This window comes from Girardinichthys multiradiatus, chromosome 2, assembly GCF_021462225.1.
Source record: "Girardinichthys multiradiatus isolate DD_20200921_A chromosome 2, DD_fGirMul_XY1, whole genome shotgun sequence".
Lineage (NCBI taxonomy): Eukaryota > Metazoa > Chordata > Actinopteri > Cyprinodontiformes > Goodeidae > Girardinichthys > Girardinichthys multiradiatus.
The window spans coordinates 39,937,486-39,951,106 of record NC_061795.1 but is presented as its reverse complement, the minus strand read 5'-3'; the positions used below and the strand labels follow the sequence as shown (position 1 = coordinate 39,951,106).

The 13,621-nt window shown below is 42.0% G+C and overlaps 1 protein-coding gene across 7 annotated transcripts in view; it reads left to right on the top strand.

Moving 5' to 3' along the window:
- The window catches only part of hydin (HYDIN axonemal central pair apparatus protein), a 182,219-nt gene that overhangs the window by 128,631 nt on the left and 39,967 nt on the right, over positions 1-13,621 (top strand). For all 7 annotated transcript variants that reach the window (XM_047349154.1, XM_047349195.1, XM_047349179.1 and 4 more), the window contains exons 53-55: positions 24-196; positions 7,949-8,147; positions 10,431-10,524. In XM_047349154.1, the coding sequence (XP_047205110.1) occupies positions 24-196; positions 7,949-8,147; positions 10,431-10,524 (466 nt within the window). The remainder of the gene's footprint in view (positions 1-23; positions 197-7,948; positions 8,148-10,430; positions 10,525-13,621) is intronic.

Below are 13,621 nucleotides of genomic sequence, written 5' to 3'. Positions count from 1 at the left end.
TAAATATTCTCTCTCTTCATCAGGTACTGACAGTCTGGGCATTCCCAACCAAACAGGGACAAATAAAAGACAGCTTAATTTGCCATATCAAGGACAATCCCGAGCCTACGGTCATCCAGTTCTCTTGCTGGGGTGTCCGACCAGAACTGGAGCTGGAGATAAGCCATTTAAGCTTTGGCAGGATTCTGCTGCACAGGTACCAAAATAAACACAAGCCTCCACTTGTTTATACCGAAAGCCCAATAATTTTCTGCTTGTTTACTGTTAGGTTATTTGTTCTTGTTGCATTCTTCTAGTTTATTAGTTTCTCTTTGGCCTAAGACCCGTTTTTTGTAATTATTTACCCAGTAGCTTGTTCCCCTTAAGATTAGTTGTTCTTTCCCAACCTAGTTCTTCATGTCCCTGCTTTGTCTAGTTAGTGTTCCTTCCAGGTTTAGCCTTGTGTTTTATGTTTAGGTTTCCTTTCCCTAGAGTTTTCTTTAGTTTAGTTTAGTTTTCCCCTCCCGTTTCCATTGTAACATATTCCCTCAGTTCCCTGCAGCCTGGTCCACACCTGTTTTCATGTTTCCCCTGATTACCCGCCTCCCAGTCTCATTGGTCTATACTCCACTTCCCTCAGCTTATAAGCTCTCTAGTTTTCCTTATTCCACGCTGGTTCCTTACGTTATCAACCCTTGCTATCTTCCCGAGTTTCTCCTTGTGGTTTGTTTTCTGTTTTGTATCCTGAACTTCTGCTTTTGTAGAACCTGCCTGTACTCTGCCTGCCTGCCTTCTGTAAGTCCACCTTCAGTTTCAGTATTAAACTTCATCTACCCACCATGCGGCCTCCTCGCCATGTTCTGCATCCCGGTCCTTCCTCCAAACCCACAACACTGACAGTTTATCTTTTCAGAAATGCATGTTTCATTCCCTATCAGAAATAAAAATTCTTGATTGAATCAAATAATTTTAAATCTAAATCTGCTAGGGATATTAATCATTTTGGGCTTAAAATTTAAATCCTTTAAAAACATTGAGGTTTATGGTTGCATTATGACAAAATGTAAAAAGGTTTAAGTTATATGAATGATCTTTCCAGGCACTATAACTCCGAAGGATGTAACGTCAATACGTAAAAGAAAAACACACATTTTACCATGTCCCTGTCATAGTGTTTCGAACAGATTTGACCCACATGCAGAAAGCAATTCAGGAGACAGAGCTTTAACGATAAGAAGTTTATTAAACGTATGTTGAAAAGTGCAGGAGACTGGAACCGGGACACCAACTGTAAAATAAACAGAAGGAAACAAAAGGTTTTACTTGGGACACATGAAACACAGAATGGATGTGAAGGCTGGAAGGCAGGCGTAGACGAAGAGCAGAGGGACTGATGACTGAGTCGATAGTGTAGGGACCAATGAAGCGAAGACACAGTTTTTTGGACATAGCCTTCAATGGGATGTCCCAAGAGGACAACCAAACCTTTTGGCCAGGACTGTACACCGGAGCAGGCCGCCATCTGCGGTTGGCGTACTTCTTATTTTGGTCTGCGGTACGAAGGAGGGCTCTTGTAGCGTTATACTAAATTTGTTTACATCTTCGTATATGGTGACGAACGGATGCTACGGCTATGTCCCTCTCATCCGCGGGAAACAGAGGAGGTTGGTAACCCATGGATACCTCAAAGGGTGAGAGACCAGTGGCTGATGAGACTTGAGAATTGATAGCGTATTCAACCCAGGGGAGATAAATACACCAGTCCAGAGGTTCTGTAGCGGTCATGCATCTGAGTATGGACTATCTGCTGGTTCATCCGTTTGGTCTGACCATTAGATTGGGGATGGTAACCAGATGTCAAAGAGACTTCGGCTCCAAGAGCCAAACATAACTGTTTCCAAACGCGAGATATGAATTGGGGACCACGATCTGACAAAATGTCCTGAGGTATACCATGGAGGCGAAAGACATGCTGAACTAACATGTCTGGAAGGCATACGGAAGTTTCTTTAGTGGAACAAGGTGGCAGGACTTAGAAAACCGATCTACTATAGGGAGAATGACCGTATTACCCTTTGATATGGGTAACCCAGTTACAAAATCTAATGCAATGTGAGACCAAGGGCGTTTGGGAGTGCTGAGAGGCTGGAGTAACCCATAAGAAGGCTGATTGCTCGATTTTTGCCTGGCACAGATTGAGCAAGCCTGCACATACTCCTTTACATCTTTTGAAGGGATGGCCACCAAAATCGCCCGGAGATGAGTGAGATGGTTTTGCTAACCCCTGGGTGACCTGAGAATTTTGCTGTATGAAACCACCGGATTAACCTAAACCTAACAGATGTGGGAACATAAATCCTGTTGGTAGGGCCAGTGCCTGGGTCTGGTTCATTATGTTGGGCTTGATTTACCAATTCCTCCACCTCCCAAACTACGGCTCCAAATGTCCAGTGGGATGGTACAATGGGTTCTGCCTCTTTCTTGGTGGTGTCTGGTGAGTAAAGCCGGGAAAGGGCATCTGGTTTGAGGTTTTTTGAGCTTGGCCTGTAAGAGATGGTGAGATCAAAACGAGAGAAAAACAATGACCAACGTGATTGTCGTGAGTTAAGTCTTTTGGCTGATTGCAAGTAAGCCAGATTCTTTTGATCGGTCCATACTAAGATGGGGTGTTTAGCACCCTCTAGCCAATGTCTCCATTCTTCGAGAGCTAACTTGATTGCAAGTAGCTCTCTATCTCCCACATCGTAATTCTGTTCAATGTTTGTTAAGCGACGAGAAAAGAAGGCACATGGGTGGAGTTTTTCATCAGAGGAAGAGTGTTGAGAAAGTACGGCTCCAATCCCTGTATCTGAGGCGTCAACCTCCAAAATAAACTGTCTGGAGGAGGCGGGGTGAACCAGTATGGGAGCCTGAGAAAACCTCTCTTTTAAGGTCCGAAAAGCCTTATCTGCTTCAGGTGTCCAGGAAAATCTTACTTTCGTGGAGGTCAATGCGGTGAGAGGGGTAGTTATTAGGCTGAAGTTCTTGATAAACCTTCTATAAAAGTTTGCATATCCAAGGAACCGTTGTAGTTGTTTGCGGGAGTCCGGAACAGGCCACCCCAGTACTGCCTTGATCTTCACGGGGTCCGAGCGAACCTGTCCACCCTCCAGGATGTAGCCTAAAAATGTGACAGATGTCTTATGGAATTCACACTTTTCAGCTTTCACAAACAGTCTATTTTCCAAAAGTCTCTGGAGGACTAGACGGACATGACGAATGTGTTCTTTAATGTCCTTAGAATACAGGTCCTTCTCAAAATATTAGCATATTGTGATAAAGTTAATTATTTTCCATAATGTAATGATGAAAATTTAACATTCATATATTTTAGATTCATTGCACAATAACTGAAATATTTCAGGTCTTTTATTGTCTTAATACGGTTGATTGTGGCATACAGCTCATGAAAACCCAAAACTCCTATCTCACAAAATTAGCATATTTCATCAGATCAATAAAAGAAAAGTGTTTTTAATACAAAAAACATCAACCTTCAAATAATCATGTACAGTTATGCACTCAATACTTGGTCGGGAATCCTTTTGCAGAAATGACTGCTTCAATGTGGCGTGGCATGGAGGCAATCAGCCTGTGGCACTGCTGAGGTCTTATGGAGGCCCAGGATGCTTTGATAGCGGCCTTTAGCTCATCCAGAGTGTTGGGTCTTGAGTCTCTCAACGTTCTCTTCACAATATCCCACAGATTCTCTATGGGGTTCAGGTCAGGAGAGTTGGCAGGCCAATTGAGCACAGTGATACCATGGTCAGTAAACCATTTACCAGTGGTTTTGGCACTGTGAGCAGGTGCCAGGTCGTGCTGAAAAATGAAATCTTCATCTCCATAAAGCTTTTCAGCAGATGGAAGCATGAAGTGCTCCAAAATCTCCTGATAGCTAGCTGCATTGACCCTGCCCTTGATAAAACACAGTGGACCAACACCAGCAGCTGACACGGCACCCCAGACCATCACTGACTGTGGGTACTTGACACTGGACGTCTGGCATTTTGGCATTTCCTTCTCCCCAGTCTTCCTCCAGACTCTGGCACCTTGATTTCCGAATGACATGCAGAATTTGCTTTCATCCGAAAAAAATACTTTGGACCACTGAGCAACAGTCCAGTGCTACTTCTCTGTAGCCCAGGTCAGGCGCTTCTGCCGTTGTTTCTGGTTCAAAAGTGGCTTGACCTGGAGAATGCGGCACCGTTAGCCCATTTCCTGCACACGCCGGTGCACGGTGGCTCTGGATGTTTCTACTCCAGACTCAGTACACTGCTTCCGCAGGTCCCCCAAGGTCTGGAATCGGCCCTTCACCACAATCTTCCTCAGGGTCCGGTCATCTCTTCTCGTAGTGCAGCGTTTCTGCCACACTTTTTCCTTCCCACAGACTTCCCACTGAGGTGCCTTGATACAGCACTCTGGGAACAGCCTATTCGTTCAGAAATTTCTTTCTGTGTCTTACTCTCTTGCTTGAGGGTGTCAATAGTGGTCTTCTGGACAGCAGTCAGGTCAGCAGTCTTATCCATGATTGGGGTTTTGAGTGATGAACCAGGCTGGGAGTTTTAAAGGCCTCAGGAATCTTTTGCAGGTGTTTAGAGTTAACTCGTTGATTCAGATGATTAGGTTTATAGCTCGTTTAGAGACCCTTTTAATGATATGCTAATTTTGTGAGATAGGAATTTTGGGTTTTCATGAACTGTATGCCACAATCATCCGTATTAAGACAATAAAAGACCTGAAATATTTCAGTTAGTGTGCAATGAATCTAAAATATATGAATGTTAAATTTTCATCATGACATTATGGAAAATAATGAACTTTATCACAATATGCTAATATTTTGAGAAGGACCTGTAGATCAGGATGTCGTCAAGGTAGACGAAAACAAAAACATTCAAGAAGTCTCTAAGGACATCATTAATTAGTGATTGAAACACTGCTGGTGCGTTACACAGTCCAAAAGGCATAACCAAGTATTCAAAAGTTCCCAACGGGGTCTTGAAGGCGGTCTTCCATTCGTCCCCCTGGCGGATCCTAACTAAGTGATATGCATTATGGAGATCTAATTTAGAAAAAATGGTACAGCCATAAACTGGTTCAAAAGCTGAGGAAAGGAGTGGGAGAGGGTATTTATTTTTTACAGTGATTTGATTTAATCCCCTATAGTCGATGCATGGGCGAAGTGAACCATCCTTCTTTCCTACAAAGAAAAACCCTGCTCCGAGTGGAGATGAGGAGGGGCGAATTAACCCAGTTACCAGTGACTCATTAATATAATCCTCCATAACTTTTCTCTCAGGTCCTGAGATATTATAAAGCCTACTGGAAGGCAGGGGGGCCCTGGGAAGCAAGTCTATGGCACAGTCATATGGTCTATGTGGAGGCAATGATAAAGCCTTGGATTTGCTAAACACTAACCTCAGATCATGATACTCAGAAGGGACCTTTGCGAGATCGGAAATCTCATCTTCTGAAGGAGCTGAAACTGAGGGGAGTGAGGGGACTGCTGACTGTAGGCAAGAGGAATGACAGCTAGTAAACCAGGAATCAATTTGGTTCTCTGCCCAGTTAATGTGAGGATTGTGTTTCTTTAGCCAGGGAAAACCTAAAACAACGGAATTCAAAGCAATGGGAAACACAAAAAAAGAAATCTCCTCCCTATGATTTCCAGAAAGGATTAATGTTTGGTACGATGAGTGATTCGTGGTAAATTTTGTCCGTCTAATGAGGACACCAACTGGGGTGCAGAAAGTGGCTCAGTCTCGATCTGTGCTTCATTAACTAACCTTTGATCAATAAGGTTCTGATCACTACCAGAGTCAATAAGGGCAGATAGGTTCAGAAAAGGGCGGTGTGAAATTATTGTGGCCGGTAAACAGAGCCTAGGGGTAAGTGGATGGTCCGTCAGTCTCCCCTTACTTACTGACGGACCTGCCCTTTTGGTCCTGTGGGACGAATAGAGCAGTCAGCAAGGAAATGCTCAGATGAGCCACAGTAGAAACACTGATTGGTCTGGCAGCATCTCAATCTTTCCTCTGGAGAAAGTCGAGTCCGCCCTATCTGCGTGGGTTCTGTTTCGGTAGTATGTGGAACTGAGGTGGGGCGAGATGTTTCAGTGATTAGTCTAGGAGGACGGATCCCAACGGCGCTCTGTTCAAGCCGAGATCTTCTTCTCTCTCTCATCCGATTATCGAGTCTGACAGCTAAATTGATTAGTCCATTCAAAGTCTTGGGCTCGTCGATTAATGCTAACTCATCCTTTAACGGATCGTTTAAAAACTGGAAGAAGGCTGCTCTGAGTGCACAGTCGTTCCAGCCAGAGGCTGCTGCGAGGGTGCCACTGACTGGTTTCTCTGTTTAATTGACCATAATTTATGTGCAGTGGCAGTTAAATCTATCTCACAGGAAAAGACCTGTCGAAACTCCTCAAAATCAGAGAATGTACAACCAAAATCTAAACAGTTAGAAAAACGCGCCTCCGCCCATCTCAGGGCTTTACCAGTGAGTAACCAGAACATAAGAAATCTTTACTGAGTCAAATGGAAAAGACTGTGGGGAGCGATTAAACACAAGAGTACATTGGAGGAGGAAACCTTTACAATCACCTTTCACCCCGGATAATTTTTCAGGGTTTGGGGAAGTGACATCACGTGAGTGCAGAAGTTGCTGGGAGACTGGAGAGGCTGCAGCGCCCTCTAAAGCCGGGGCGGTGAGATTGCTCAGGGTGTGCTGAAACAGGGAGGTTAGTTGTTCAATCTGCTGGTTAGTCTGTTTCTGCTGTTCAAAAAGAGAGCGGAGGGAAGAGTCATGAGTTGTGATTTGATGATGTTGTTCTGAGAGAGTTCTCCTGAATGCTTCTGCTGGGTCGGGTTGGCCAGAGTGTTCTGTCATAGTGTTTCGAACAGATTTGACCCACATGCAGAAAGCAATTCAGGAGACAGAGTTTTAATGATAAGAAGTTTATTAAACGTATGTTGAAAAGTGCAGGAGACTGGAACCGGGACACCAACTGTAAAATAAACAGAACTATAAGCAAGGGGAAACTCAGGACCTATATTCACAAATTATATTTCTACCTTACTGGTTTGAGGGAGAGATCCGCCAGAGGGGTTGGAGAGACCAGGAGGTTGTTTACCCGTGGGACCGGAGACAGTGAACACTGGTGTGCCAGTATGATTGATGGTCCAAGAGTTTCTGTAGTTGGGAAGGAGGAAGGTGGACAGGGTTCACAGAGGTAGGTCCACGGAACGAAGGAATCAGGAGACTGCCAGCTGGTTTGATCCAATGAGAAAACAGGAGGCTTGAGTCTTGGTTCATGGAGCTGGATGCTTCTTTCCAGAAGACGGTAATCCAGGCAGGGTTCGATGCTGCAGGCAAAGTCAGGTTCAGGTGACCTGCAAGGCAATAAATCCAAAATTACAAAGAGCAGAGCAAGGCAAAGGCAAAGTAATGTGGCTTGAGCTGTACTACAAAGGGCAACACTCTGGGAGTGAGTTGCTGGCAGCCTCCTACTTAAATACTCCTCAGTAGATCATCAAGGAGATAGAGAACACCTGTCACCTCTCCTCCAGTTCAAAACGCCATCTAGAGGCTAAGAACAGAAATAGCACCAAAACAGACAGACATGGCACAGATCCTGACAGTCCCTTTGTGTGCTGCCATCAAATGACTGAATTTTACACAATTAAATTTCTAATTCTTATTAATTCTTGCTTAATATAATTAATGATTTATGTCTGCACATTTTGTCATAAAGGCAAAATTTTTCTTGTTGTGAGTTAGCACATTTGGATTAACTATACTAGTTAATTGTAGTATAATAATTTCATTCCGAAAACATATTGTCAATGAATGTCATTGTGAAATTACAGCTGCAGTAAGCTGCATGGTCTGAAAATTTTTTTATCATACTTTTTTTTCTTTTCTACAGGAGAGACAGTCGCGGCATCATGATGCACAATAAGACCCCTTTGCCACTGTCTTGGATACTGCAGGGTGTGGACGCCTTGGGGGATGAGTTTATGGTGCCACAAGATCAAGGCGTCATCAAGCCGAACTCCTCTTTCCTTCTCAGCGTTCAGTTCAGGGCCAAGAGGCCGATCCTTGTAAAGAAACTCTTACGTCTTGAGGTAAAATTAAGCTTGCAGCTGGAGCTACTTTACTATATTTATCTAAAGTACAGCATAGTTTGGGCATGGCGCGTGGCGTAGCGGTGAAGCACACAACCCATGTGTGGAGGCTTTGGTCCTCAGCGTGGCTCTCCCTTTTTTAAGTCCCGACCCCAGCAGCCCTTGCTGCATGTCTCCGCCTCTGTTCACCTACTTCCTGTCTGCCTACTTTCAAAAGTAACAAAAAATAAAGGCCACTCGTGTTGCAAAACAAAATCTTAAAAAAAATTACTGCATAGTTCAAATCCCCTAGAAATGTCGTGTTGATGGGGGGTTGTCCATGTGTGGGCTGTTAGCCATTACAAACACTTAAAGAAGACATAATTTTTATGCGTTTCTTTTAATAACAACCACTCCAATATCATGACAGGGGAAACACTGAGCCCTATCTATCATAGATTTTTACACACATCAGGACCATAACTGTAATTTTTTGTTTGGAGTTTTGATGGTTTCTATGAGATGATCTTTTTCCCGCATTAAATGGATTTATAAAATACAACTACGATAAATGTTTAAACAAGAACTGAGTGCATAAGTTCAACTATATTATGGGTCTTCTCTAATCTAAACAGGCCTAAAATTATAAAGAAGGGCGCAAACATACAAATGTCTCCACTAGTATTGGGATAAATTTCCTTTAGCATTTGAACTCTAACTACATGTTTTTTGAGCTATTAAAATGCTTCTGGCAAAAATCTGATTTGACATTTGACAACCCTTCTTGGCAGAGTTCATTCAAACCAGTTAGGTTCCTGGGGTGGACCTGACTTTTAAGCACTTACCACATATTTTCATCAGGGTTGGAGTTTGAGTCATTCCAGAAGTTTGATGTTAACCAGCCTCATCCATTCTAAACCCAGCTTTGATTTGTGCTCTTTACTGTTGGAAGATCCATTTGTTTTCATGTTTTAAATATCTTGCTGTTGATTGGAGTTGAAGGCATTTATTCACTTAGTGAAGTCCACCGCTAACACTGGCATTAGTACTGAGCCACATCATGATACTACAACCACCTTGCTTAGCAGTGTCTTGTGTGTTTTTAGGTTTGTAATCTTCTCCTTTCTTTGTGACCAAATCGCTCAATCGTTGTCTCTTCTGACCTTTAAACTTTTCCCAAGAAGGGATCTGGCTTGTCAATGTTGACAACCTTAAATTCCAGTGAGCTTGATGGTTTCACGTTTTTAGACAGTGACTTGTTTCTTGTGAAGGACCCTCTCAGTCTATGACACCATGTGGTTTTACAGTGGACAGTGACACTGGTATTCCTGCAATTTGAAGTTCATAGCAGGCTTGATCCTTGGTATTTCCTGGACTGTCCCTGGCATCCAAACTAGTTTTCACTCATCTGACAGAGCAAGTTAGGGTCTTTCTCCAGACTTTGGCAATAGTTTGACACAGCCGAACGACTTGTATTTTCCCAACTTGTAATTTCCCAACTGGCGTAAATTCCCCTTTTTAGTCACTTCAGTCTTGTAAATAATTAAACAAAATTTTATATTGGACTAAGATAATGTAAGTAACTTGAAAATGCATTTTTTAAATAATAATTTAATTTATCAAAGGAAAAACTATCTAAACATGCCTGTCCTTTTCTGAAAAAGCTCTTGACCGCCTTGTTACATCATAAATTAACTTTGATTTACCACATTTTTTAAAAATGAGTTAATTTTCTTCAGCCACACATAGGCTTGGCAGCTCTCAGACCTGTCGAATAACTAGAAATCAACTTAAATATAACCTGTTTGACAGTACGAAGTAGGCTAAAAGGTTTTAAAAAACTAATTCAAGAATAGATGAGAAGAAAGTCAAGGCTACAAAGCCATTTATACACCACAGTGAGAGCATTTATCCACATATGGAGAAGACATGAACAGGTGTCAACCTTGGTCTGTTTTTAGTCTGCCAAACAAACTAACTGCAGTCAATCATCATCACCAGCCAGAAGGTAATAGACCATGTCAAGTTAAGACGTTTTACAGCTCTCAGTGCCACTTGTTAAAAGATCTGAATGAATTTCTGTCATACATTTATGTTTGTATGTATAATTTTGATTCTGTGCGGTTTAGAGTAAAATCTACGATAAAATAAAACTTGTGTACCAAATTCTTGTTGTTTCAAAAATTATTGAAATGATTGCTAAATCTACTCACTGGAGCTGGATGTGCATTATGAAAATGTATAATTTCGCTCCCAAGCAGTTGCCAAGCTTTACAGATTTATTTTAATGTATTTTTCTTTCAGGTATACGATGTGGACAAAATTATTGGAATTCTGCAAACTGAGAACATACAAGTTTATGCTGAGGCCTATGATGTAGATCTGAAGATCGAACCAGGTACAAACTATAAAACCCTAAAAGTATTTTCTTATTATATATTATCAACCCAAAAGAGTGGCAGCTGTTTGTTCAGATTTTAGCTAAACATTAAAGTAAATTTTGCAAATGAACAAGGATAGTAAAAATTAAAAGTTAAAACTGCTGTTACTGGTTTATGTTTCAATGCGATCATCCAGTCTAGCATGTATTTATTTATGCTAGAGTTTTGGAAAAGCTGTTTTATTTCTACTTACTCTTATTGATCAGGCAAACAGGGACCAAGTTTTAAAGCAACATTTGCAAACAGTAGCAAGAAAAGTACTTTAGTCTGCCTTTGATTCGTCTCCAAGCTGTTTGGCGTTGATTTTCAGAAGTAGCCTGAAAGGTCCTGGTGCATTTTAACTTTAAAAAAGTGTAGGTGTTTTTCTGAAAATGCTTCTGGCACAACTAAAATAAAATCACATGAAAACAAAATATGGAATCACTGCTCTCAGAAACAGTGAGATCAGCTTGTTTATTATGCAGAAAAGAAATCACAGATTTGGCGGAAAGGTTTAATTCATTCTAGGTGAAGTAGATAAAAAAAAATTTTGGAATACGAAAGAAACATAATACAATCACTAGTTTCCAAAGTCAGACCTGCAAAACAGAGCTTTACGAGATTAATGGACCATTGTTGCTAGCTGGTTGACAGGAAACGTGCTCCAACAAGAAAAACTGCTTAAACAATGCAGCAAACTCAGAAATGTGCTAAAGTAAATAAGAACAAACATTAACTCCAAAAGAATAGCAAACAAAGCTTCAAGAAGCTATACAGGTCCTTCTCAAAATATTAGCATATTGTGATGAAGTTCATTATTTTCCATAATGTCATGATGAAAATTTAACATTCATATATTTTAGATCGTGGCATGGAGGCAATCAGCCTGTGGCACTGCTGAGGTCTTATGGAGGCCCAGGATGCTTCGATAGCGGCCTTTAGCTCATCCAGAGTGTTGGGTCTTGAGTCTCTCAACGTTCTCTTCACAATATCCCACAGATTCTCTATGGGGTTCAGGTCAGGAGAGTTGGCAGGCCAATTGAGCACAGTGATACCATGGCCAGTAAACCATTTACCAGTGGTTTTGGCACTGTGAGCAGGTGCCAGGTCGTGCTGAAAAATGAAATCTTCATCTCCATAAAGCTTTTCAGCAGATGGAAGCAGGAAGTGCTCCAAAATCTCCTGATAGCTAGCTGCATTGACCCTGCCCTTGATAAAACACAGTGGACCAACACCAGCAGCTGACACAGCACCCCAGACCATCACTGACTGTGGGTACTTGACACTGGACTTCTGGCATTTTGGCATTTCCTTCTCCCCAGTCTTCCTCCAGACTCTGGCACCTTGATTTCCGAATGACATGCAGAATTTGCTTTCATCCGAAAAAAGTACTTTGGACCACTGAGCAACAGTCCAGTGCTGCTTCTCTGTAGCCCAGGTCTGGGGAATGCGGCACCTGTAGCCCATTTCCTGCACACGCCTGTGCACGGTGGCTCTGGATGTTTCTACTCCAGACTCAGTCCACTGCTTCCGCAGGTCCCCCAAGGTCTGGAATCGGCCCTTCTCCACAATCTTCCTCAGGGTCCGGTCACCTCTTCTCGTTGTGCAGCGTTTTCTGCCACACTTTTTCCTTCCCACAGACTTCCCACTGAGGTGCCTTGATACAGCACTCTGGAAACAGCCTATTCGTTCAGAAATTTCTTTCTGTGTCTTACCCTCTTGCTTGAGGGTGTCAATAGTGGCCTTCTGGACAGCAGTCAGGTCGGCAGTCTTACCCATGATTGGGGTTTTGAGTGATGAACCAGGCTGGGAGTTTTAAAGGCCTCAGGAATCTTTTGCAGGTGTTTAGAGTTAACTCGTTGATTCAGATGATTAGGTTCATAGCTCGTTTAGAGACCCTTTTAATGATATGCTAATTTTGTGAGATAGGAATTTTGGGTTTTCATGAGCTGTATGCCACAATCATCCGTATTAAGACAATAAAAGACCTGAAATATTTCAGTTAGTGTGCAATGAATCTAAAATATATGACTGTTAAATTTTCATCATGACATTATGGAAAATAATGAACTTTATCACAATATGCTAATATTTTGAGAAGGACCTGTATAGAAGATCTCGCGGAGCTCACAACTTTTTAAAATCAATTTCACTTCTATTCTTGACCAGCTGACTTAGGAATTACAGCGCTGGTCCATGTTGCCACTTTGTTTAGCAGGCAGGATCAGCTGTATCAGGATTAATGTGTTGCCAAAATTCTTGTACCTTTTTCAGTGCATACCAGTATTTATCCCAAAACTTTTTTTAGGACACTTGATGCTTCAGTTTCTCAGTTCCTATGTAACAAGAAACCTCCTAGAATACGAAAGAGTATCCTACAGAAAAGTAAAGAAATGGGAGGGCTTGCCGCACCAAATTTCCTATGTTATTATTGGTTTGTTAATATTCGCACAATGTTATTTTGGTGCAGTGCCAACTGTGACATTCCCAAATGGTTACCAATAGAGAATGCCTCATGTGGCTCTGCGTCGTTGTACTCTATTTTATGCCTTCCTCAGGAACATCTGCTTCTTACACTAGCAATATAGTTGTCAAGAACTGCCTTAGAATATGGCCTCAGATTATGCAACATTTTGGGAAGAATACCTCTTTTATCACCACTAAACTCTAATCCTCTATTTCCACCTTTACTTAGTGATACAACTTTCTCAGTGTGGAAAGTCTTATCACTTTGTGAAAGACCTATACTTGAAACTTTTGCCTCATTTGCTCAATTATCCTCAAATTTTAACCGGTGCCCACTTTTTCAGATTTCTCCAAGTTAGGGACTCTACTCGTCACCATTTCCCTGGTTTTCCTATAATTCCTGCTTCCACTATAGCTGATAGACTGCTAGAAATTAGTCCCACTCCAAAGGGTATGATATCAAAAATATATAACCCTTTAATGTCCAATTTGACTCCTGGGTCTGGTCATCTTTGCGCTACTTGGTCTGACAATCTTAATATGGAGATTGATGACGAAATGTGGCAAACTATTCTAAAACGCGTTCACTCTTCATCATTCTGTGCCCGG